The sequence below is a fragment of the Tenrec ecaudatus genome, chromosome 5 (assembly GCF_050624435.1).
Source record: "Tenrec ecaudatus isolate mTenEca1 chromosome 5, mTenEca1.hap1, whole genome shotgun sequence".
Taxonomy (NCBI): domain Eukaryota; kingdom Metazoa; phylum Chordata; class Mammalia; order Afrosoricida; family Tenrecidae; genus Tenrec; species Tenrec ecaudatus.
Window position 1 is genome coordinate 38,516,320 of NC_134534.1, and position 26,978 is coordinate 38,543,297.

The 26,978-nt window shown below is 42.2% G+C and overlaps 1 protein-coding gene across 3 annotated transcripts in view; it reads right to left on the minus strand.

Annotated features, from left to right (window-relative positions):
• Nucleotides 1–26,978, minus strand: part of VPS13B (vacuolar protein sorting 13 homolog B) — a 731,003-nt gene that overhangs the window by 173,644 nt on the left and 530,381 nt on the right. For 2 of the 3 annotated variants that reach the window (XM_075549440.1, XM_075549439.1), the window contains exon 36: nucleotides 3,230–3,637. In XM_075549440.1, the coding sequence (XP_075405555.1) occupies nucleotides 3,230–3,637 (408 nt within the window). The remainder of the gene's footprint in view (nucleotides 1–3,229; nucleotides 3,638–26,978) is intronic. The other variant, XM_075549441.1, reaches the window with a different exon arrangement.

A 26,978-nucleotide genomic window follows, 5' to 3' on the forward strand; every position in this document is an offset into this window, starting at 1 on the left:
TCAGGGCGACACTGGCATCTGGAGAGGTGACCCAAAAGAAAGGAAGACATCAGGCCCCTGGCAGCTCTCACAGAACACCAGAGAAGCTCAGAGGCCACTGGCATTTGTGTCCTTACCACAAAACAAAGCATCTTGAATCCTTTCATGTTGGTGAAGATAGAAATTTCTCTAAACCTCCTGAGTAAATAATGTATAACAATTTCGGCTTAAATTTTTGGAAATGAATTTGGAAACATTTAGAGTGAATGAGTATTGACCATGTCTCTCATTATTCTCCTTTCCAGGATACCTCCCACAAGCGCATGCCAGTTTAAGTGGTTTAAAAACTAAGACCGTTAGGCAGACTCACTATATTCCTCAGCCCTTTCCCAACGGCGGAGGCATGCCTAGGACCCAGCCTCAGTTGTGCTTCTCTAATTCCTACTTAGCACAGAAGGTTTCTCCAGCAGTACAAAATCTATTTCAGCTCTCAAATTAAAACTCATCTGGAAAGGACCGTTTTACCCTGTTTATATAACATTGTCACATAAAGAGTGTAAAAAAACAGTTCCCTAAAAATAGCTTGCGTAAGTTACGGATTAGAGCAGTCGCTGCCGCTATAATTGTTCCTTTGTAGTTGTCTCCACGCTGTTTCTGCACAGTGCGTTCGGCTGTGTTTATTACAGACAGCACATCAAAAGGATCAAAGAGAAAGTGAGTGAGAACCAAAGAAAGCCCAAGTGTGTTGTCTCACTGGGCAGTTATGCAGATTCGCATAAACAAGTGAAAATTGTTGAGGTTTTAATGAAAATTTTCTACAATTATTTTATCTTAAGTCATTCTATACAATAACATCTGTACAGCAGATGGCCATACTGCACCAAGGCCGTGCTCCTTTTTCTTTCCGTTTAAGAGTACATCTGAGATGACTACTTTTGTCACCGTGCTCAATTTGGTTCAGCAAATCATTGGAAAAGTGCAGCTGCCGCAGATGGTCACAATAGTTATATAAACTGTAAAATCAAAGACACAGTGAAGCATTTCTGCAATAGATCCAAATTATAAAAATCTGACATTTGTTCCGTGGGGCTCAGAGATACACTATAAAAGATTTTAGCTCAAGGCAGAACTATGTCACTGGAAAAACACAAAGGGACCAAGACTACTGGTAAGACTGTTTTGCAGGGGTGGGTGGAGAGGAGCGCTAGGGGACTTGTTTTGGTTTTAAACCACTTACTAAAACAATATACCTTGAATGTATATTTTGCATATATTTTATCTCAAGTAATAACTTTTTAAGATACTGAACTATACAATCAGCTTACTGTGTGAAACCTACATTATATTTTTGCTACTGCTGCATTTAGCAACAAATTATATTTTGGAAAACATCTGTAAACCTCTCAGTTAAAATTTTTCTACAATCCCGCCTCAGCATGAACTAGAAACAATACAATCATATGATCAGTTGAGAACTTTTATCACTTAAATTATCATTCAGCTGGCTCTATGATCATCTTCAATTGTTCAAGCATCCTGTTATATGAAACAGAAATACATCATTTGGCTTTTGTTATGGTCTCATAGTAAAAGTCTTCCTACGAGAAGGCTAGCTTCGATTTTGACTCAGTGTGCTGATAGAACTGTTTGGGGGTGTTTGCTGGGCACTGCTTACCAGCGTGAAATAGAGGACATCTTAGTCAAAGCCAAACCTTCTCTTTCTGCCTTCAACTAGATTCAAGAACGCAGTTCGATAAGAAGTGCGTTTCTGCATTTCTAACGAGTCTACCAGCGGGTACAACTGAGTGAGTGAAGGGTTTGCATTATATTCTGGGGCTATTTACCAAGTCCGACACTGCAGGCCGTGGGTAAGCTAGGAGCAGCGGATGAGTAGCCAAGACTGTGCAGATGGAAAAAGAGCACGCGCCAGGGTTCTGAGGACAGGACATTTCGGTTCGTTCACTCGGCGGAGTCCTCGGCCTTCCCCTCCGATGACTAAGGTACAGCTGACCAGGCGTGGGAACTGGCCCAGTGTTGCGATTTATTTGTGGAAAAAAGCAGCCATCACAGCCCCCACTGTTTCATGGTCTTCCATGTCCCATGAACTTTACATTTTTCATTTCTAAACTTTTAAGGCAATAAAAAAACAAACCATAGAGCTTTTAGCTGGCTTGGTCACAAATACTTCTGGTGAGGAGGAAATAAATCACCTAATCTTTTTTTTTTTTTTGGCTTAGGGCTCATACTTCTCAACTATAAACCCGTTCCTTTATCTCTCAAACTGCCTGTGCCCACACTGGCTCTTCAGAGGCCAGTTACAGCTCGTCTCCAGCTGCCACTGACTTACTTTTGACCCAGCAACTCAGCTGTCTACAGCAGGAGGACAGCCTTTATGGTCTGCACTAGTCCCCAGCCCCCTTGGCTAAATCAATGTGGCGGTGAGGGCGGGAGGGGTTTCCCTTTGGCTACTCTTATTCTAGAAGCACAGTTTCTGGCCTTGTGCCCTGACCTTTTACAGTAGCCATTCCTGTGACTGAAGACTGCGATTTCCCACCTGTGCCTGCCCCCCAAGCCCCACCCCAGCCCTTACATTCCTACTGCCCACCCTTTTGAATTCAGTGTGAAAAATGCACACAGTTTAATCGGGGAAACAGGAGAGGAAAATGGAGGTGTCACTGTGAGTTAACTTCTCCCTTCTCACTCATCAGACACTCGGTCTGCAGGGGGTGGCCTCTCTGTGAGCTAGGGCACAGAAGCCCCGGGGGTCCCGGCAGCCGCCCTCTTTCTGTGGCAGGTGTGGGCCCCTGGCCTTCCTCCCCAGCGCTACCCTTGTAAGGTTGAACCCTGGCTCTGGTTACCCTTTGGGGAGCACACCTGCCACCGCCAGTGTTTCTGCTTTCTCACTAAATTGCTCCCAGTGACACAGCGCGGTGCATGAGCATCACCTGTGGGGCTCGCTGAAAGGTGGACTGCTGGGCTCTGTGTCTGGGGTGGGGTCCGAGAGTCTGCCTTTCTGACAAGTCCCCAGATGACGCTGATGCAGTTGGGCCTGAGACCGCACTAGAGGAGCCACTGCTCTGACGGCTCACAAAATCTGACCCTTTATTTTGCGACGGCAGCTAGTTGAGGTAAAAAGAAATGTCGCAATCAACAGCGTTGGAAACGGCGAGAGGAATGTCTTCAAGACGTGGATGGAAGGGTTTAGTTATGGCACTGAATTTGCTATGAAGTGAATTCAGAAATAACTTACCGGGTGCTTTTTGGGGAGCTTTCAGAGTAAGGCTCCCACGGAGGCTGGATAAAGAGGCTAACAGGCAGGGTTTGCTGGGGTGGGGGACTGTTTCCATGGAGACCACAATCTGAGTCGTATGGACAGCAATTTTCTGAAAGCCTGAAACAGCTCGCCACAGGTTTGCCGGAAGTGGAGTCCGCTGTGCTCCATCACCATGAGCTTCAGGCTGTGGCCACTTCCCTCGGTAACATCTGGAGGCTGGAAGGTCATCGTTGTCCGGCACAGGCTCTGAGCAGGCTGCTGTCTCTGGGCTGGCGGGGAAGCTCTGTGCATTTGTTATCTTCTTTACAAAATGCTTGATCTGATCCAGTTTGGTAAAACTCAGGTTGGCTTTCAAAGGCTTTGATATATCCAGGTGGATGTCTGCTATAGAATGGAGACAGATAAGAAAATTATTGAAGCTTTTTTATTACATAAAAGCCTTTACTTTCCTATCAAGCTCTCACTCAAGTAGCCCAAGACCTATGCTGTGGGCTCAAGATGTCAGAAGATTGTTTTTCTTCACTTGTTACTGAACTATTCTTCTCGTGTACTTGCTTACTTGAAGATAGACTTTTCCTGGACAACTTAGGTGTCTAGATGCCTAAAATTCCTGACAAACATGTGATTGTCTGCTCCCAATATAGCAAGGGCCACACATGAACATCAAGGCCACTTGTTTATACTTCTGCCCTCCCACTCCAAGGAAAAGGAAGACGTCTTCTCAGTGTGCTGCTTACCTGAGGCTGGCATCCTTAATACTTATCTTGCTACTTGATACTATCTTAATACTTACTTCCTTAATCCTCACCTTACTACTTAATACTATCTTAATACTTACTACTTCCATAATACTTATCACAAATACTGGTGGCTTAGAGGTTATACCTTGGGCTGCTGTCTTCGGGATTAGCAGTTGGAAACCACCAGCAGCTCTGTGGGAGAAAGATGAGGCTTTCTACTCCCATAAACAGTGACAGTCCCAGAAACCCATGGAAGTTATTCTACTCTGCCCAGGAATCAGAACTGACTTAATTACACTGAGTTTTGTTTGACTTTTGTTCAAATGATTGACTGAAGTAGTCCACATAACCCGCACATCATCTAATCAAGCATGTATGCTCTACATTCTGCGTGAATAAAAACTCCAATACCTTACCTAAAGCTGAGCTTTCTGAATGCCTGTAGGCATTTTATACACGTGGTAGTTACTAATCTCCTGTCAACTTGAGGATATTAAGAGTGAAGGGGTGGAGTCTAGCCTGTCAATCAGGGCACAGCCTGATGATGCTTCCTTGTGGTCATGGCCTTCTCATGCGGATTCTGGGAACTTTTTCTCTTTATCATGGGAGGCAGGACACTCATTCTCTCTGCTTCACCTTCCTGCTGATGAGCTAAACTCAGAAAGATGGAGGGGCCAGGATGAGATGCTTCCACCGCCACTGGATCCACCAGGCTTTGAACCCACCAGCCTGCATTTGACACTATTGCATGTGCTGAGTGAGTCTGAGAGGAATTTAGGGACTAGTAACGGACATATGGGCTAATATCAGACTTAGGGACTTGATCTGGGATGGGCTGGGATGTGTTCTCAAAATACAAGCTGCTCTTTGATATAAAACTCTCTCTTACACATGAGTTCCTGGATTTCTCTAGTCAACGTGAACTAAGACATTTTAGTTCCAGGAGTGAGTGGGGTAGTGTTTTCTTCTTACTGGAATAGATACCTCCTCTAGATGTGGATTTACCTTCCCTGCATGCGATGCTTCAGCCAAAGCTACCACTTGTGGACTTAGAGAATGCCTTATCTACCAGCATGGCCTCTCACACAGCATTGCTTCAGTTCAAAGAACTCACTTCACAGCAAATGAACTGCGGCAATGGGCCCATGCCCACGGAATCCACTGGTCGTATCACGTTCCTCATCATCCTGAAGCAGCTGGCTTGATAGAGCAATGGAATGGCCTCCTAAAGACACAACTATGGTGCTAGCTAGGTGGCAACACCTGGTGGGACTGGGGCAATGTTCTCCAGGAAGTTGTATATGCTCTAAACCAGCGGCCAATATATGGTGCTCTATTTTCAATAGCCAGGATTCATGGGTCTAGGAACCAAGGGGTGGAAGCTGGAGTGGCACCACTCACTATTATTCCCAGTGATCCACTTGCAGCATTTTTGCTTCTGTTCCAGCAACCCTACACTCTTCAGGCCTGAAGGTCCTTGTTCTGAAGGCAGGAATTCTCCCACCTGGAAGCACAGCACTGATTCCACTGAACTGGCAGCTGAGAATGCCCCCCATCCCCTGGCCACTTTGGGCTTCTCATACCTTTAGATCAACAGGTCAAGAAGGGTGTCAATGTACTGAGCAGTGTGACTGATCCCAATCTTGGCCTGCTGCCTGCTGCCTGTGGCTGGCTGACTTTGCCTGTCTTGCCTCAGGGCAGACTCTGTTATCTGCTTCCTTGACCTGGGATCGGCAGCCTGTGTGAGTTGAACTGAGCCCTCTGTACTGCTGTGTGGACTAATTTGCCATCATATTCCTTCTTGCTGTATACATGTATATTCATAAGTGTCCTGGTTTTGTTTCTCTAGAGAACCCTGCCTAACACAACACACTACCAACAGTTATTGTCTTTACTTGTCACTTGATAAACTCAACTGCTTATAATTATTATGACTCTATCATTATGTCTCACCCTGCATTTTATGAAATTCACAGTAGACATAAGACTGGAAGCCCCACAAAGGCAGAACACAGCATATGTCCTTATAGCCCAGTGCCTAGTACAGTATATCTTGCCTGAGGTACATGGTCAGTAGATGTTTGCACTAATCTAACCTGAACAAATGTTCTTTTAACTGGAGACTGAGGACAGTAACAGAAGAAATAACCCCAGGTAAAGCTCGGAGTAGTAAAGTTCTTAAGCAGATAAGGTTAATATTTTTATTATTTGATTGACACCCTTCTGATACCTACCTTCAGAGGTTGGGAATTTTAGATTTCCTCCTGCCTTCTCCAGCTCCCTCCCAGAACCATCCCTTTGAAGTGTGCCCTCCCTTGGGCCTGGCCTTTGGGGCTCCCTTCCTCAGGCCTAGCAAAACGATGAGGCAGATAGTGCAAATCATCCTTCTGCAATACTAATAAGGTTCCTACTCCATAGCTATAACAGGATTAAAAATCCTTAGAGCAATTACTATTATTTTAAATATTATATTGGCATATAACTCATTACCCACGGCTGTTGGGTTATTGCTACCTTTAAAAAGTGCCATTTTGAACAATGGTGCCATGAATATTTCTGTGCAAGCTTTGTGTGGACACATGCTTTCCGTCTTCTCTGGTGTATCCCTAGGGGTGGAGCTGCTGAGTCATATTTGATTACAGCCATCCTCCTGGGTGTGAAGTGGTACCCCACTGCGGCTCTGATTAGCATTTCCCTGGTGACTAATGATGCTGAACCCTTTTCATGTGTTTTCTTTGCATCGTCTTGGGGAAATGGCTGTTTCAGATCTTTCGTCCAGTTTTTAATTGGGTTATCTGTCTTTTTATTATTACTACATTGTGTGCGTTCTTTATATATTCTAGATACAAGTCCCACATCAGTTATATAACTTGCAAGTATCTCTTCATGCTTGATAAGTTGCCCTGTTTTCTTTCTTGGATGGTATAATTTGTAACACAAAAAAATGTTTTTAATTTTTGTAAAATCCAATCGATCTATCCCTTCTTTCATCACTTGCGCTTTTAGTATTTTGGTTAAGAAACCATTATGCATGCTTTCTTCTAAGAGCTGTATCACGTTCTCTCTCATCTATCTGTGCCATTTACTGAAAAGCAGACTTTATGACTTCTGGAACTGGAGAAGCCCTGGTGTTGAAGCAGTTACACATTGGGCAGCAATCTGCATGGTCGGCAGTTCGAAACCATCAACAGTCCGAGGGAGTTTCTATTCCCGTCAACAGTGTCAGTCTAGGAAACCCACAGTGGGGTCACTAGCAGTCAGCCCTGACTTAATGGCAGTGAGCTTGGTTGATGAGGATGATGGAAAACAACAGAAATTGGAATGTTCACATTTACAGCTCTGTCTACACATCCTTGTATGTGGGCTTCCAAATCATTTTCACAGAAAATAATACATACCTTTCACCTCAATGAAGAAAAAGGAACAACCTTCACAACTGTCACCACACCAGAAAATCAGGACACAGCTAAGAAAAAAGGCTCAGATGTTGGGGCCAGAAGCTACATGCTTTTTTACCAGGATTCATAACATGAAGACTTAAACTAAGAGTCAGAAATGCTGACTGTGCCTATAAAAACAGCTCAGTCACCAACCACAAAGATGCCAAGATACTGAGCCACACCAGCTGCCAGACTTAAGGAAGCCCCTCTCCCTGACTGTGAACTGGGAAACATCCATGGAGTCATATGCAAGGGTGACGAGTTTACACCTCAACATGGGCACGCATCTTTCAATTATCATCGTGGCGCCAGTGATACAGAAAATAGCTTTTAAACCTCTAGTTACCTGCCTCACTCATCCTTTGAGACTCAGCCCGAATCACTTCTTCTAGGCAGTTATTCATGACCTGTGAGACTGAGAAACACGCTCCTCGTTGCTTCCAGAAGATCCTGTATAAGCTGCCATCACCAGAAACCTAACTACATGGCTTTTATACTCACCTGCCTAAGTGACCAGCAGAGTCCAAACAACTCAGAGCCATACCTATCTTCCCAGGGCCTCTGGGTGGGTTTGAGCCATCAACCTCTCGGCTAGTCTTGAGCACTTTACTATTTGCCCTACCCAGCTTCACAGCATAGCAGCACTTCCAAAAAACCCTAACTCATTGTCATCAAGTGGATTCCAACTCTTAGTGACCCCCTAGGACAGAGCAGAACTGCCGCCGTGGGTTTCTGACATGGTGTAACTCTTTCCAGGAATAGAAAAGCCATGTCTTGCTCCCATGGGGTGGCTGGTGGTTTCAAACAGCTGACCTTGCCATTAGCAGCCCAAGGTGTAACCACTTCGCCACGAGGGAGCCTGACCAGTAACTAGCAGATTAAAATATATATGAAATATGCCAGAACCTCATCAGAATGTGCTGGGGTGCTCTGGCATGAGTGACCACGTACGCGATTGGTCACTTCATGCCAGAGCACCCCAGCACAGGCAAATCTCGTTCCCAGAGGAACAGAATTCTAATGATGTTCTCCCAGCCCTAAATCCTCATCCCTTGGTTATTCAGGCAAAAACCAGTCTAGGTAGTTATGCTGTAAAAGAATTTCACCACTTTAGTTCAGGTTCTAGAGCTGCTGAATTAACACACGGCGACTATCTGATGAATCTGACCTTACTTCACAAGTCCTTCATCAGGCAGATGAGGAAAGCAAAGGGGAAGTCAGATTAAAAACTAGAGCACCATTCTCTATGCCATTACCACTTGGAGTATGAGAGGGTGATTTAAGCAGGAACAGAAAATCTCTATTAGCTGAGGGAAGGAGCCCTGGTGGCATAGTCCTGATGCACTGGGCTGTGATCTGGAAGGTCAGCAGTTCGAAACCACCAGCCACTCTGTGCGAGCAAGACAGGGCTTTCTATTCCCATAAGCAGTAACAGTGTTGGGAACTAATGGGGCATTCTGACCTATCCTAAAGGGTCGCTATAAGGTGGCATTGACTTCATGGGAGGGAGTTTAAGAGCTGAGGGCAACCCTGGCCAACCGCTAGTGAGGAAGCAACCAACGGGCCAACCACAAGGAAATGGCTAGTAAACTGGATTCCGCTTTGGGAATACAGAGCTACTGAGATTCTCATACACTGTTAGAGGGAATGCAAATGGTACAGCCCTTCTGGAAAGGACGCGAACCCATGTGACCCAGCAGTCATAGGCACTTCCTCTAGAGGAATGAAAACGTATGTTCATAACAACCTAGACAAGACTACTGCAAGCCGTTTCATTCCTAAACACCCAAATTAGAAGCAACTTAGATAATTCTCAATGGATACGTTTTTAAATGATTCAGAATAATGCAGCGATACTCAGCAAAAAAAACCGTAATGGACTGCCAACAACATGGATGAATTTTAGACACTATGAGAGTGAAAGAAGATAGTATCCAAAAGGTTAGATGCTGTAAAGTCCATTTATACAATGTTCTCATAAGGCAAAAAGAAAAGAAAAAGCCCCCAGGCAAGGGAGCAGAGTGGACTGACTGACTGTCGGGGTGTCTGAGTCTCGGGAAATAGGGCGATGGCACAGTCTGGATCTTGATTGCTGTGGTGGTCCCAGAGCTGTGGCTGTTAGGCTGCACTGTGGCAGCCACTGTGGCAGTCTGTGTTGTTGAGGGCCCTCCTCTTTCTCTGGCCTCGATTTTACCAAGCACGAGGTCCTTTCACCAGGGCCTGGCCATTCCTGACAAGTCTATACATCTGTTTAAATTCATAGAACTCTAACACTGGAAAAAGATAGGGGGACAGATTCTAGTGTGTGTTAACTTAAAAGTTAAATTTGTTTTTGATGGCTTTGTAGTCATGTGGCTAAGAGGATAGTTTTCCCACCCTGTTTCATTACTTTTTCCTTTTCCCTTCATTCATGCTGTTCGAAAGGCTTGACTGTGCCCTTGCTCTAATGGGAGTATGCCCAGTTCAGACATGCATGCCAGTCATATAGCTCTGTACGGGATCAGTTTTTCATGTTGACTTTCCATCCCCAACAAAATGGGACAGTGCCGCTGACTCTTTCACAGCTGAGACCCGAGTGGCCCTTCTTCAGAGTCTAAGAAAGATGGAATACTACTGCTAAATGTTAGGGAATTCACAGCCTGTGACTGATTTTACTCATACCAAAAAGATGACACATGAAATTCAGGGGCCTTAATTTAACATGACCTAGAGTCCTGGTGGCGTGGGTTATGCATTGGGTTGCTAACCGCAAGGTCAGTAGTTCAACACCAGTAGCCACTCCATGGGAGAAAGATGAGGTTTCCTACTTTCATAAAGATTTGTAGTCTACAGTCTATAGTCTACAGAACCCATCAATATAGTACTACTCTGTTCTATAGGGCCACTATGAGTCGGAATCGACTCACTGGTAGTGAGCTGGTTTTGAGTTCTTTTGAGAGGTAGGTGAGGGAGCTCTTGCGGCAGTTTGAAGTCAGCCGTTTGAAATCACCAGCAGCTCTGTGGGAGAAAGCCGAGACTGTTCTTTTGCAAAGATTTACAGATTTGGAAACCATAGGGAGTAGTTCTACTCTGACCTATGGGGTCACTAAGCGTCTGCGAATTGAGTTGATGGTAGTTGGTCTCTCTGTTTTTTGTTGTTTTTTTTTACAGAGTTAGTGTAAGAAGAAAAGTAAAACTGAAATGGACTTTCATGAAATGGAGTCTTTAGTGACAAACCAGTTCATCTCAAACAAATAAAAAAAGAATTAGTTGGGCCAGTAAAACACAGGAACACAAATCAATTGGCCCAAACAGAGTAGCTTAATCATGAGAGAGAATGTATTCCTTCATAAGATTTTGCTTCATATGACTTTTACAGAGTAAAATTGAAATGAAAGCTTTCTGTTTACCAAAACAAACAAACAACAATTACATTGAATGGATTCTGGCCTGTAGAGGCCGTCCAGGGCAGAAAAGCAGCGCCTCTTTGGTTTTTCGGGGCTGCAAATCTTTATCAGAGCAGAAAGCCTCATTTTTTCTCTTTCGGAGTAGCTGTTGGATTTGAACTGCTGTCCTTGAGATTAGTGCAACCCACTAGCCTCCAGGCTCTTTTCATGTTACCAGTAGAGTTCAAGTTTTTGTAATTAAAAGAGAAATATGTACTGCAAATCAAACAGTGAATTTCAATCCTGAATCTATCTGAAATCCATGCTTGACCTTACCCTACAGTGCCCTTTCGCTTGGCAGTCCAAGTGTGGATCCATCTGCTGGATCCAGGCTCTCCCTGCTCTTTCAACACTCTGAGGTTAGGGGGAAAGGAAGGCTCATTTCCCAAAGAAACAGAATGCACAGCTCACGATACATATGCAGAAAAAGGCCAGAATCCACAAGAGAGATGGACAATGCATAATGAATTACAGTTGTTGTATTCTATCTGGTGAGAATCATAAATCCCTATTAGATCACCGGTTCCTATATAATGATAAACCAACTAGGACTCAATAAATTCAGGAACAAGAACATCTGAAGTAATAGCTTGGCTCTGCCTCCTGTATAAACAGTTTGTCCCCAAAGTGTCAGTGCGGTCTTAAATAGTAATAACTTCAGAAGTACAAATGCTACAAAAGTCATTCCCCACCCCCCCAAAAAATCATTTGAACGTTCAATTACTTAAACTTATACCTCAAATCCTCATATTTATTTTACCTTGTGAATCCGAACAGTGCCTTTTAAAATTTCCTTTTTTGTGGGGAGAGTTTCTGGATGACCCTTTCTCAAACCAGCAGAAGTGTAGAGGAGGGCTACTTCTCTGGACATCCCAGCCCCTTAATCTCTGCTGGGGGGTCTTGTCAACACGGCTGGGGATGCACCACAGCCCCATTCCTAGGCTGATCTTCAGGACAGGATTACAGAAGCAACTTCAGGCCTTGAGCAACAGTTGGTAATAGTTTTTAGAAAGCTCAACAATCCTCTAGCACAAGACAGTTATTATGTTCAATTTGAATAAGAAACAAATTCATATTTTAAACTTGTAATTTACCTTGCAGGTGTTTTATGTATGTTTGTGTACAGCAGCAAGACATCTCCAGGGTCCGCTCAGTGGGCCCCAGAGCCACTCCCCACTGCTGCTGCCCTGGAGGGAGAGGGCTGACCCCATCACATTCTTTCCAAAATGTGCCTAGTGCTCTGTGCAAATGGAGGGGTGGAAACAGATCCATTTGGGGAAGCTGGGGAGTACTTCAGGCGGAGGGTGGGAAAAGCGGCGCTGAAGTGAATGAAGCTACCCTGTAATTCTATGAATTTCTTTCAAAGGCAAAAAGTCCACCAGGAGATAGTAAATAAATTCCAGAATGAAAGGCACCCCACTCAATGAAGCAGTCCCTCCTTTCGTTGGTGTATCAAGGACAGCCTCCACATGTGCAGAGTTTCAACTGAAATCATGAAATCGTTGTCACATCTGATAACTTAACATATCTGTATTGTTGATTTTATTACCCAGTGTATTGCAACCTTCATATCCAGGAACTAGCCAAGCGCTTTTTTTTTAAAGTAGAAAATTAGGTTTTTTATTGTCTACATATTCACAGTCTCAAACCACAGGAAGATTTTTATAAAGGGGAAAATGTATGCTTCAAAAAAGTTTGGCATTTTTAACATAAATAATAAAAATTAAAATCGAGCAATCTAATTATTTGGGTCTTCTGTAATACTTCCACAAATGATGAAAACACTTTAAAAAATAGACTAGAAGTTTACTCAACAGAGACACAGTGAGAGCTATATAAAATAATGTTTCACAAGAACTGGAAATTTAACTGGATGAAGACCTGTGAGTTTGATGCTAATTACTATCAGACTGTTGAAGTTTAAAATTTTTTCATAATCCTCCCTGAACTTTAATACATGGATTATTTTCAGAGTTTAGATTTTAGGAATCTGCAGTAATAGAGACTCTCCGGGCTGAGTCATCTGCTTCCCTGCCAGGTCTCATTTCTCACCATCCCCAGAACACTCTCTGTCTCTTTAAGTTACCAAGTAAACTCACGCCTGTCAATTATTAGATTCTAATTACCCTTCAAAACTCTCCGAACAGCTACCAGGAAGCAGAATGATGGAATGACTATTGAGTTAAAAGGAGATTAGACAAATACAAATAAATTACACGTATTTTATGCTCCCATCGCCCTAGGAGATGACTTAACAGCAAAGGAAAAGACTCACATTGTAATAATGAAATCAGAGAGGGAATTCAAAGCCCAGAGGTGATTCCCCTAAGTTTATGGTAATGCACACCTTGTGGGGGACCAAAAATCAACTGGAAAAGCTTCCTGAAAACGGTTCCAGCTATTTTCTCATTTAAAATGTTCCAACTTTACTTGACCCCTTAGTCATCATATTACTTACATTTATGATGTATTTTGAAATCTATTACCAAAAACCCAATGGATTCAATATGGCTTGTTATAACCAAATCATAACATTTATGAAAGAAAACTTCTTTGTTAAGTGTTTCTTCCTTTGGAATTTTATTTGCGAGAGACACAAATGTTTTCAGACAAGCAAGGCTTGTTAGACACAGTCAGTACATACATGTGTGGCTAAGGACAAACACGAGAGTCATGCGTGTTTCCCTTACTTTGGTGAGGTCAATGCAAAACATAGCACTGGCCTCTGTAATTAAGCTTGACTTTATCAATTAGAGTAACAGATTAAAAATATTTCCTTTATTACATTATTCTCCTCTTACTCAGCAATTCAAGTTCAGATTTTTGTTGCAATGGCCAAGTAAAGGTATTCATACCAGTGGATGGAGCTAGAAAAGTGGGGGGAATAGCCGTGACAGTGGGAGCAATGTGTCTCCACTTAAGTGAGATCAGCATGTCTTCACTTAAAGTATGAGTGTCAGGACCTTCAATTAACAGTGGAACATAAAGTGGAATTGGGCATATGGGGCCCCTGCTACGTGTGCTGGTGAGGAGGGTCGCAGATGGGCACTGACATGCATTCCCAACATGTGAGAGTCAGCAACCATTCATGGTGCTTATCATGAATGAGGAGCTGGGCCTCATGGGTATGCTCCCTCCTCACCTGTCGACGAGGTTATTACGCAAAGGTTGGCGTTACGCAAACATGAAGGATCACATCAGATCATGAAATAGAGAAGGACTACATTATTACATAACTGCCAAATTATTTCAGCACATAACTGTCAAACCACTGAAAATCAAGGCCCAGCCAAGGTGGCATGTAACATTAACCTAACTTTAATCACTGCCGCCTTGCACCTCAGCATCTGCTCCAACCCTGCTGTGTGTCTTTAAGGCACCAAGTAGTGACCTAGTAGGTTCTTTATGAGCTTTTCCCAATGTACAATGTTGGATAACGAGACAGTTATGGAGGAACAATTATACTAGTAAAATTATACACAGATGCTGGTGGTTAAGCACTGATCCTTTTTGTAGCACACTGCCCCAACCCCAAAGTCTACTTACAGGATGATAAAATGATTTTCTCAAACGAATATATTCAACTGACTTCTCTCTGAGCAGTCACCTTAGGAAGCTGAATGCATTGGGCTACTCCATTAATTTTGGAACATGTCTTCTTTTTGGAGTGGGCAAGTTGGAAGGCTATTTTCAATGGTGACATATACTCATCCTTGGGAGACAGTGATGAGATTTAGAAGCAACCAAATGCTTTGAGATAAATTCAGTGAACCTCACATTAGTCAAGCTGCTTATAGAAAGATGGGATTGGGAAATCAAAGTTTGCTGAAAGGAGAAAGAAAAGGGTATGAAGGATCTCAGACACTACCCAATGGCAAAGGAAAAGGGAGGAATGATTATAGACTGGGGGATAGCAAGATTAAAAACATAAGAGAAGAAAATTTATAGTGCTTCCTAGTGCCAATGATGAGGCAATTTGAACATAAAATATGAGTTTAGAATAGTACCAATCAACGACAACTAATTGGCCACTACTGAAAGATGCTAGAGAATCGACTCATTTTTGAAAATGGGTAAACAATGGGAAATAATCATGCATTTATCCTGCCTTTCTTGGATTAACAATACCACTAAATAACTAAATAGCATTGCGGGAAAGTTTCTCTTTACAGAAATACTTCAGTTGACACATTAAAAAACTCTTTTTTAAAATCCTAGAATTAGACTACTACCATTTGTACAGTTCTAGTGAATTTAGACACTGAACATCAATGATGACTAACCTCACAAAAGAGACAGACTTTTAAACATTATATGCAGGTTCGTGGATTAATACAATTCATCTTATGAGAGACTTGCTAAAATCAAAACCAAATAAACCTGAATGTGATAATGCCAATTACTAATTTCTATGGAGGAAAAAGAGAAGGTCAGGAGAACAGGCAAAATTCACACTGTGAACTCTACAGGATAGACCATCTGAATCAAACAAATAACATTTACAACTATGACAAAACCATGAGGCCCCTCAGGACATGTTTGGACCTGGAGACCATCAAGCTGGGTGAAATTAGTCATTCACAAAAGGACAAATGTTATGAGATCACTGCTATGGGGCGGGGGTGTGTGTGTGAGAAGAACCCAGATAAAGACTTTTACAGCAAATGGAACACACGCTGAGCTGGGGAGGGGACGCCAGACCAGTGAGGTAGAGAGAGCAGCAGGGTAGATAGTGGAGCTGTTGACTTGGGTGTCAGGTAGACTGCAGTCCCTAAGAAGGAGAAAAGAAATCAAGGCGGGGTGCAGGATCAATGATCAGGAGGCTTGATCAGTCCATTAAATTGTTGAATGCAAACTTGGTGACCTGCCTCAAACCCTCACCTAAATTACCATAGAAACGTCGAAAAAAGGGGAGGGGCGGGAGCTGAAAGCACTGATGAGCGCATAACTCCACTGGATGGGGTCGAACAACAGCAATGCATGTAGATGGATGTGTTGTGGAAGATATGGCACGAAAACTAGTAGAAAAATTAATTGAAAAAATTGTTGTGTTGTGCAAAGATGTCATTTTCCAAGTGAGTTACTGATGTGCAGGAACTATCAGCCAGTCTAAAAACAAACGAAACAAGAACTATATACAAAATGGATTCAACGAGTTCACAGAAAAACTCCATTCCCTTTTCATTCTATTCCCATTAACATTTTCAGGCCCTCTTGTACATATAAACACCCACATAAATAAATACATGATGATATTTATTAGAAAATGCAAAATTTGTACACTGAATGTTTTGTGATACTGAGTTTTTTTTAAAGGTTTGATAATGGTATAGTGGATATATTTTTTAAAGTACTTATCTTTTAGTGATATATATTGATATACTACAGACAGCATAAGATGAATCTTGGGATTTGGAACAAATCCCAACTGTTGGAAAGTACATAAGAGTATACAAGAAATAATACAGGCCACTAACTGACTACTGTTTTAAGCTGCAAGTCATCATACTATTCAATCTACTTTTACATATGTTTGAAATTATTTAAAAGCCTTTTAAAGGCACAGAAATGAGAATGTTATAAAAAGCCATATATGTTATAAGGGTCATACTGGAAGATCATCTCAAGTCCCCTATTTCCTTTCAAACCATCCAACTTCTATCCCTCTCTTGAAGCTCAGCAGGTAATCTTGCTTCTAGTTTCAAGGGCAACATTAATACCATTAAATTGATCTCTATCCCTTGGTACTAAATTGAACAACTGCATAGGCCACCATTTGCTTTCCCTCCCTGAATTTATTAAAATAAAGAAGCTGTTTGCTCCTCTCATCTCAAACCTGTCCTTCCACATATGCAGTGCCCTGCTCCTTTCTGTCTCAGGAAGCATCCTTAGCTTCTCCCTCTGTAGTCTACCCACCGCCACCCTCAGCGGGTCCTTCTTACAGCTGTCCCAGGGCCTTTCATCATTGAAGAAAACCAGTAACTCTGATCGCAAATGTTCCTTTGTATGAAGTATATTCCCCTTATTCTTTTTGTCCACAGTCTACTTCCTTAGAAGAGTTATCACGTCTTCTGCCCCATTCCCTATCAGCGAGGATACAACCACGGCAGTCCACCTGGGGGAGGAGGACCCACTGGTCATCACAGTGTCTACCGGTCCATCAGCTGCTTTCCGTTTTGCATCTTACTGGACCTCGAGGCACGCTTTGGCACTGTTGATGAACATCTTCTTTCCTGAAGGGCTCCTCCCTTGGCTTCCGTGACAAAACACTCTCCATGTTTTTTCTCTTAGTCCTCAGTTTCTATTCCAGGCCCCTCCCTTTCTGACTGGACTTCTTCATGATCACACTGTAAACTATTTTCTCTATTACATCCCTCCTTCTACTCTAAGAAATCTCACCATGCTCACGGCTTCAATGGACATCTGTATTTTAAAGACTCCAAAACGTCCAATCCTCGATCACTAGTCCTGGCCTCTCCTGTGAATTCTAGATAAGTACATACACTTAGCATAACACAATAAAACCAAGCAAACTGTATAATAATCTCTCTACCCTCACAAGTAAACAATAATACGAACCCTTCAAGTATTTTGTATTTCAGCAAAGATGACTAACTTCTATCTGATTTGAGCAGTCACAAGTACCATGCCCCCCCCCCAACCTCCCAAACCTCAATGCCATCGAGTACAGATTTCAAAATAGTGACTGTATAGGATAGTGCGGTCCTTGTGGATGTCCAAGGCTGTGAGGCTTTCTGGGAGCAGAAACCCTTATTTTTCTCCTAAGTAAGAACTGGTAGGTTCAAAGCGATGACTTTCTTATGGTTAGTAGGCACAACACATACCCCATTATACTACCTGGGCTCCTTCACAGCCAAGGTCATGCATCAATCTCCTTCTTCCTTAGCTCACCCCATACGCTCAATTCCATTACCACCTTCTGTGGACTTTTCTTCTCCATAACTTTGACATATTTCATTTTCTCCCATTTCTATCACCATTCCCTAATGTGACTTACATATCATTCTCTCTCACCACTACGATTACAATATTAAAATTGTCCCTTGCATCTAGTTAAAAAAAACCAAACCAAAACAAGCCTGTTGCCAGAGTTGATTCTGACTACTCTCTGCATAGGATGGAGTCAAACTGCCCCATAGAGCTTCCCGGGCTGTAAAGCTTGACGGAAGAAGATGGCCATCACTTTCTCCTGCCAAGCGGCTGATGGGCCTTTCAGTTAGCAGGTGAGCCCTTCCCCACTGCCCTGCAGGCTCCTTGCATCGATTCTAGCCCCTCAGATCTCTCTGCCATCCTGCAGCCAGAATCAGCCTGCCTTTCTAAATGTCAATTAGTAAATCACCACACACACACACACACACACACACACACACACACACACACCACCTTCTACACACATGCTCTGCTTAAAACTCTTCACTTATTTCCCACTGCTCATGAGATCGATTCCCTACAATCCTTTAATAGGGCCAAAAGGCCCCAGTGAGGACTGGCCGCTGCCCCTCTACAGTCTCACCTCCCTTCACGGTTCCCTCGCTCTCTGCTTTACCGCCCTGTTTGCAGCAACTCTTCCTGTCAGCAGTGATGAAATCTTCAAAGAGTGATATTTAAAGAAAACGTCTCTGAGTAACTAACACTGGAGTTGAGTTCCACAGTAGGAAGAACTAGCCAACAACATGGTCTGTGCACAGTTATCAGAAGGCTCAAGACTATCCTTGGAAGGCTAAAAGGTTCAAGTGTTAGCGGACAACAGTGGAATGCAAGTGAAAGAAATTGGAATGTTAGAGTTCCAATAATGTTCTTTTAGCCCTTTCAGATCAGCTTCTACCTGGTGTTCCTTCACTGCTTTTATTTCCTTATGTGGAGCAAAGAACTTGGACAGAATCAGAATAAAATGCAGAAACAAAGTACTTGCTTAACTACCATTCCCACCAATTTCCCTGCATGAGACTATGCTGGCCTCCTACCTGCCCCCTCTCCCCCAGCCCTGCTTCTGTGCTTCTTTGGGTCTGATTACTTAGCCCAGTGCCATGGAGGGCTAATCCCCAGGAGACTTCACTGTCAGTTAGTCGCCAAAAAAAAATTCTATTCCCTTTTACTCTATAGCGCTGATAATAAGCAATATAGAGTTTTTGGTGTTATCTGGTACAAGTATGAGCCTTGGTAATAGTTTTTCAATACTGTTCATTAATTGTGACAGACCTGCTACAAGAATGGAAAAGGCCAGTAAGTAGGGGCGCTGAGGGTAGGGATGAGAGAACACGGTTTCTGAACTTTGTTGGTAGATTTTTAAATATTTTAAAATTAAAAAAAATCTTTAATCCATTTAAAAAAGACATCCAATCTCTCATATTTTCCTAAAATACGTATTACTTGATAGTTGAGCACTGTGGTTGAAATAATGAAAGGCTCACCTGGATTTTAAAGTCCTTTATCCTTTAGTTGATAAGCTGACATCAGGTTTACTATTTCCTTTTGAGAAATTATGGAGAAAATAAACTATGATCATGTAATGCTGACACTGCAAATTGAAACTCATAAAACTCAGGAAATGTAAAAGCCAAGGTTCTTAGAGTTTTATTAACTGGTTTACATTTCTTTAATGTAGAAGATAGTCCACTACTATGGCTATAAAAGTGACTTTAGATAAAGAGTGGGCTCTGGTGATTACCGTCTGAGCCTCAGCCCTGTGGGATTTTTTTTTTTAGGAGGGTGGGGGTGGGGGGGACTGAGTTAACTCTCCAGACAACATTACGAATCAATAACCAACTACTTAAATTCACTTTCTGAAATGTTTTCTGTAGCTTTCTAGCTTCTTGAATTTAAACTTCCTTTTATTTCCCTCCCATTCTTTATTCTAGATTACATCACTTCCTTCTAAGGGATGTCATTTCAAGTTATCTCCCTCCCTATGAATCCTTCCTGATAAATCTGAATCGATCCCCACTGAGTCAGGTCATTAATACTAACAGAGCATAAAAGCTGATTTTACTCCAAAAAGAAAAAAACATTTACAGAATACACATTAATATTTTATTAGCCTAGGTGGACTAGAGAAACAGATCTGGACACACTCATATGTGTGTAAGAGAAAGCTTTATATAAAAGAGCAATTGAACATTGAAAAACATCCCAGCCCAGTCCAGATTGAGTCCATTGGTCCAATATTAGCCTATATGTCCAATACTAGTCTCTAAATTCCAGAATGATGCTGCACATGCAATGAAGCCTAATGCAGGAAGATCACAGGCTGGTGGGTGAAAAGTCTTGTAGGTTCAAGGGCGGTGGAAGCATCTTCAGGGCTCTGGCTGGCTTGACAACAGGAATGTGAAGCAGAGAGAGAGTGCATCCCGCCTCCAGGGAGGAAGAGAGGAGGTTCCCAGAATCCTCATGAGAAGGCCATGTCCACAAGGAGGCATCAAGCTGTGGCCTGATTGACAGGCTAGACTCCACCCCATTCACTCTTAATGTCCTCAAGTTGACACGCGATTATGTAACTACCACAGACCACCCTTGTCAAGTTGACCCTTTTGTACAACTCTTTAGTCAGACATGATGTTTAACAAAGACAAGAGTAGAACTGTATTTGTGCCTAACAGGATAAAACTAAAATACATCCTCAAAATGTGTCGGTCTCATTTAAACGTAATATTCTATAAATGAACTGAACAAAAATATTTTATATTTAACAACTGCAGTTATGTGAACACCTACACCATAATCCTATCAGCATATTACCCCACCTATGAAAGTTTGTAATTCGGCCACTTCATGCCTTGCTCCTCCCCATTTTGGGTTTCCACTTTCTATACTGCCCACTTACATCAACCCAGTCCTCTAAGGAGACAAACACGTTCTTTGATGGAAGTATCTTCATTCCAGTTGGAACCTTGTGAGTCCCTATCCAGAAGGAAAGTCAAATCAGGGCAGGCTGCTTACAAAGTCAGCAGCAATATGCACCAGTTCACAGGCTCAAAAATCATCTCTCCATCTGGTTGCGTTCTGATTGACCCAATGTGGGCCGCTGCCTTGCTTAACCTCACCAGGGTGTCCATTGGCCACCTCGCCTTTTGAGCATGGGTCCCTTCACAAATCCTCAACAACCTTGATGCCCTTGGGCTGGGTCCAGCCAACCTGCTATTGTTTCTCTCTAGCCCCTGTGAACCATGTCCATGGGATGTCAGAGGCCAAACTCACCCAGTCACTTTAGTGTTAAATTTCTCCCACTTCCACTGAACAAGTGTGTCCAGATGGGGACCTAGCAAGAATTGCAGGGTGCCTGTTGGCTCCCTTTAACGTTCAGTCCTAGAGAGGAGAGTTCCTTCACGGCTCCAGATTTTTCCAGGTTCAGGCACAAACCACTGGTTCAAAATTCAAAAAGCCAAAGAGTTCCTTTTTCCTTCAGTCTGTCAATAGTCCCATAGGCAAGCCTCTTTGAATTTAAATGTTCTGAGTATTCCAAAGCACTTGTTGGGGCTTATCTTTTTAGAGCCTTCTTTACAGGTGTGTTCTACACCCATTTGAAGATCCAATTTAATGCTTAAAGGCAAGTAGACTAACAAAATATCTATTTTTCCTTCCTAATCATTATTTCTACCAATTATTATATCAATAACAATAGCAGAAATCAGGATAAGCATAGTAAAGGCAGATCTTAAACTCAATTCTTAAGAAAGTCAAATTCAGCCCTTATCTATCTTATCTTAATCCTTCCCTAAACGGTTCCATTGCCACAAAACATGGCCTTAGGCCTGCATCAAGTCAGGCTAGGCTTTCTGTAATTTCATCCCATGAGCTCAGCAATTATATTTATCACATTCATTTTTGCCATTTCAAACAGAAAAATTAACCAAAGACAACTTCTAGGAATCAAAACCTTCACTTCCCATGTCTCTTCCAGAAAACAATAAACAGTGTGGCCTTATATGACCTCCAGCGAGCCAAAGAAAAGCGACCATGAGGTAGAGCATCCACTCTCCATCTACACGATTTGTCTCTTTAGTACCCAACTCCCAAGGTACTATATATAATGTGATAGTCTGGGTTGACTAGAGAAACAAGTCCAGAGACACTCATATGTGTGTAAGAGAGAACTTTAAATAAAAGAGCAATTGCATATTGAGGAAACATTCCATCCCAGTCCAGAGCAAGACCTTAAGTCCGATGTAAGCCCATATGTCCAATACTAGTCCCTAAATTCCTCCTTAGACTCATGCAGCACATGCAATGATGCCGAATGCAGGAAGATCACACATAGGCTGGTAGGTGAAAAGTCTTGTGGATCCAAGGGCGGTGGAAGCATCTCCAGGGCTCTGGCTGCCATCAGCATGGCTCCATGTGGTTTGTGAGAGTGCATCCCACCTCCAGGGAAAAAGAGAGGAGGTTCCCAGAATCCTCATGAGAAGGCCATGCCCAAAAGGAGGCATCAGGCTGTGGCCTGATGGACAGACTGGTCTCCATCCCATTCACTCTTAATGCCCTCAAGTTGACATGAGATTATGTAACTACCACAAATATATACCACGTCTATTAATATTCAAATAAATAACCACGTTTGAAGGTCAGTATTTTATCTGAGAAGTCTCCTGAAGTAATCTGGTTGTGTACTGTTAAACACACATGCTCCTTCAAATAAAAGAGGCCTGTAGAAATGAGATCGTCTAGGACAAGCATCCTCAAACTACGGCCCAGGAGGATATTGATCTGGCCCGCCAGGTGTTTTAGCCTAGTTGTTTTTTACTTCAAAATAAGATATGTGCAGTGTGCATAGGAATTTTTTCATAGTTTTTTTTTAAAACTATAGTCAGGCCCTCCAACGGGTCTGAGGAACAGGGAACTGGCCCTCTGTTTAAAAAGTTTGAGGACCCCTGGTCTAGGATGTTGAAGGGATTTTTTAAAGTAGAAATTAAAATCACTGCAATAGATAAGACAATAAGTTAATTCATAAAGCATAGTATAAATTAAGTATAAAATAGGATTGCTATCAGAAGGTTAAAAAATTAGTAAAAAAAATAAAACATGATTGGGGTGGGGAATGTATGGATGTGCTTTATACAATTGATGTATGTATATGTATGGATTGTGATAAGAGTCGTATGAGTCCCTAATAAAATGTAAAAAAAGAAAAGGAAAAGAAAGAAAGAAAAGAAAATGATTAGGGCAAAGAATGTACAGATGTGCTTTATACAATTGATGTATGTATATGTATGGACTGTGGTAAGAGTTGTATGAGCCCCTAATAAAACGTTTACAACAAAATAAGTCAGTTCAAAAGAAAGATATTAAATAAATTACTTTATTTAAAGAAAAATACAGCAATAGCTAGGTGTTTCAATGTAGATATCATGTGTGATAAAGTAAAAGAAAATGTGACATTGCTTTTATAATTTTCTATTTGACATAACCAGGGAACTTAGAATCTTGAGGACTCTGGTACCCTGATTATTCATTTATAGTAAGACATAACTGCCTTGGGAATATTCTCCCCGTTTAGCCCATTTCCACGCCCCCTGTCATCGTTTAAATGTCATTTCATGGCTAGTGAGAGTTGTTCAAAAATTTGTCTGCAAAAGAACAATGAAAAAAAACAAAAAACTTACCAGGGAGCTCAAATGTTTTTGCAAATGATCCTGAGTTAATTAAAAAAATCTGCACCCATAGCAGTTCTTCTTCTCACGTGTCAGCTCTCATTAAATTAAAAAAAAAATCTCATTTCACAGTTAAGAAATCCTATGGTTAACAAAACTTTAAAAATAGGATCAAGTAGGCACATTCCTAGAGTTCTGTATGATGTCATAGCCAAACAGCTCACAGCTGAATTTGAATTTGCAAGGAGTCCGAATGATTTTTCAATATAAGAAATAATGAATCTAATGCTAATTTTGTCTCCATAGACGAAGTGGGCTGGGAACAGGTGGTTCTGCTTTCAATTACAGAGGGCTAGCATGCCAGTGTGAGGCCTGGATTAGTTCACCTTCTCCCAGGGAATTCTCCTCGGTTGGGAATGGATTTATTATGGCTTCACACATGGAATGGAACTCATGTCAGCTGAGGGCAGTGACACATCATATGATTCAAATTAACCTGCTGTGGACTGTTCCGCAGGGCTTAGATTGTGTATTAAAATGACGACATTTTAAAAACAGCTTGAAAGAAACCAGGATGGCTGAACTGCAATGGTTCCAATTTGTTCCAACTAATCTATCACCTGCTGGAGATATTATCCTAGTGGGTTTCTGGTAGCTGCCGTTTCCCTGGTTTCTCCAAGCCACTGACCTCGCTCATGGGCACACTGGTTGCCTCAGAAGGAGCAAGGTGGAGGTGGGGGTGGAGGGAGCTTGGAAGAGGTTTATTTTGATGTGGAAGTTGGGACCTGCCATTGGCGGCAAAATATTACTAAGCGAACAGAGGAACCAAGTGAGTGCTGATGAACCTTGAGCGGTTCTTTGAAAGTCTAACAGTGATAAGAAGCATCCCAGTCACTTGGTTTAGCGACAAGAGTCCCCGAAAACACCCCCCCCCCAAAGCGGAATCCATACCTTCTGAAGGCGTGAATTCAGAGTAGGTGTGAATTCATATTTGAAATCTTAAGATTAGGTAGTTATAATCAGCATTTCCTCCACCTTCCAGGATCACAAGTTCCTCAGAGCAAGAATCAATTTATGGAAATAAGAGTATTTAAGAGGTGTAGCATATGTAATATGTTCTTTGAGGACAAATTTTAAAATAAGTGTTGGTTGAAAAACAAATGGCTATCAAAAACTTTTTAATGTTAACACTGCATAAAAACCACTAGACGCATTAAACAGAATATGAAATGAAGTCTTTTTATTTTTCAACCAAAGGTAGGACCTTAACCAATATCACAAAGCCGACGTGTATTTCCTAACCCTTAGGAACCCAGGCAGGAGACGGATGAGGCTGTCTGCTTCTGTAAAGACAGCCTCCTGGTACATTCTCAGAAACCCTAAGGAACAGCCCTACCCTGTCCCATACAGTCACTGCGAATTGGCATCAACTCGGTGGCTCTATCGATATCTATACCTACATCTATCAGATGTATATATCTATATCTACATCTATCTCCCGAAAATCTAGAAAAAATATGATTCCCTTGAGTTTCAAAAAAATCTGTAAAGTAATACATTCATATGGCAAGAAATGGCTGAGTGAGTCTTGTTCATTTCATTCCGTTATTATGCAGTAACATTTCCTCATCGACTTTACTCAGGGCTGTGCCACTGTTGTCGGTTGCGATGGAGGATGGAGTGGCTGCTAACCCTTGGTCCACTCCGTGGGGGCGAGAAAGAGATGGCAGGCCAGTCTTTCCGAGGGCTTGGCAGGCATCAAACTCAGGCCCACCTTCTGATCCATAGTTGAGCGGTTAGCCGCTTACTCCCAGGGACTCACGCTCAGGTACCTTCACGACAAGTTATTTATAATAAGGCAGAGTTTGTCTAAGACAGTAAATGCTGGAGCATTTCAAGGCCTCTTGGTTACTGTATCAGTGGCAATTCCACAAAGCTGATCCATCACGCACACAAATCCTCCCTGAAATACTCGATGAAACACAGGTTCTCTTGGCCAAAATGCTCAGACAATGACCTTTAAGCATTCACGGGACTATATTTTTTATTTTTCACACTAAAAACATCATGCTAAAAACGACTCAGTTTTCTTTGTATCTTTTCTCTCATGTTCCCCCCATTCAAGCTTATTTTGGTGCTCAAAAACTGTAGCTGAAGCTTTTACAGAATAACATACATATTTCATATATAATAGTCATATTAAACCTTGCTCAAAAAACATAGTGCCCAGACCAAGAGCCTCGAGCTCACCGTTGGCAGTTCAGCAGGGACCCAGAGGTGCTTGAAGGATTTGAGGAACACTTCTAGAAAAGAGCTGTCGCTTCATTCGTTTAACGTTGGGGTCTCGACACAGGCTGCATGCAGGTCGACAGCTGACAACTGTGTATAAACTAGCTTAACAATGATTTCTAATCCTGTTTCTACTGTCGAGCCCGTTTAAGTGTAATCATTATATACAATTTTCCACGACCCTATGAGAGCATTTCTCCTATAGCACCACTCGTTTGCTTGATTCTGAAACATGTATGCAATTTACTATCGACTTGAACATCCCATTCTCTTTACACACATGTCTAATTCAATTAAGTGTAAATTGTGACAGAATTTTCTAGCCAAAGCAAATGAGAGTCTGTGCCTAAAAACAAAAAGGAAGCGGAAGCGGGGAAAGAGTCTAGGAGTGAAAGCCCCTTCTGCCGGTTACTCTGCTGTGAACCAACCACCCATCTATGGGAACCTGCCCATGTATCCACATGTGCACCACCCAGGAAGTGGGACACACCCTATTATTTATGTGAAAAAGAATGTATTGTATCATTTCCCCTTGGCCTGTTTCCCTATCCTCAACTGGTAGTAGCTTGGCTTCAATGAATTTCAGTACTTAGCACTTACTAACCAAGCACTAAGTCTCACATTCCTCTCAATCCATCCATTACCTCACCAACTTATAATGACTGCTGTAAGCTTCCTCACCAGCTTCCTGCTTTCCTTTGAGTCTTTAAAACCCAGCCTGGCTATTTCTCATGATTAGAAACAATTCTTAATACTGCCACACCTTTGCAATCACAGCAATTAAGAAACATGCTTTAGAAGAACTTAGTCACCTGTAGCTGTGGATCATATGAATTGCAAGTCACAGCACACACATTCTACAAGGTCTGCGTGCGAATATTTGTCACTCATCAAGACTCATGCCTTGCACCATATTGCTAGAGCTCTAAAGACAATGTTACATCATTGTTTCACATTCTTAATGAAGAAACAAATATTATTCCTTCAGTGACTAATACAGGCTCAAGTGCTTTGAGTATAAAATAAAAGGAAAATGGAAATGTAGTAATGTCTTTTAAAATAAACAGCCAAGACTTCCCTAGGGTGAGGCAAAATAAGAGCAAAAAGAGGAGACTAGGAAAAGAGGTACTGAGGAGGAGGGAAAAACCAAGGAGGGGGAAGGAGAAGGGAGAAGAGAAAGTAGAAAACAGAGACAAGGCTTTAGCTGTGCTAAAATTACTTGGTGC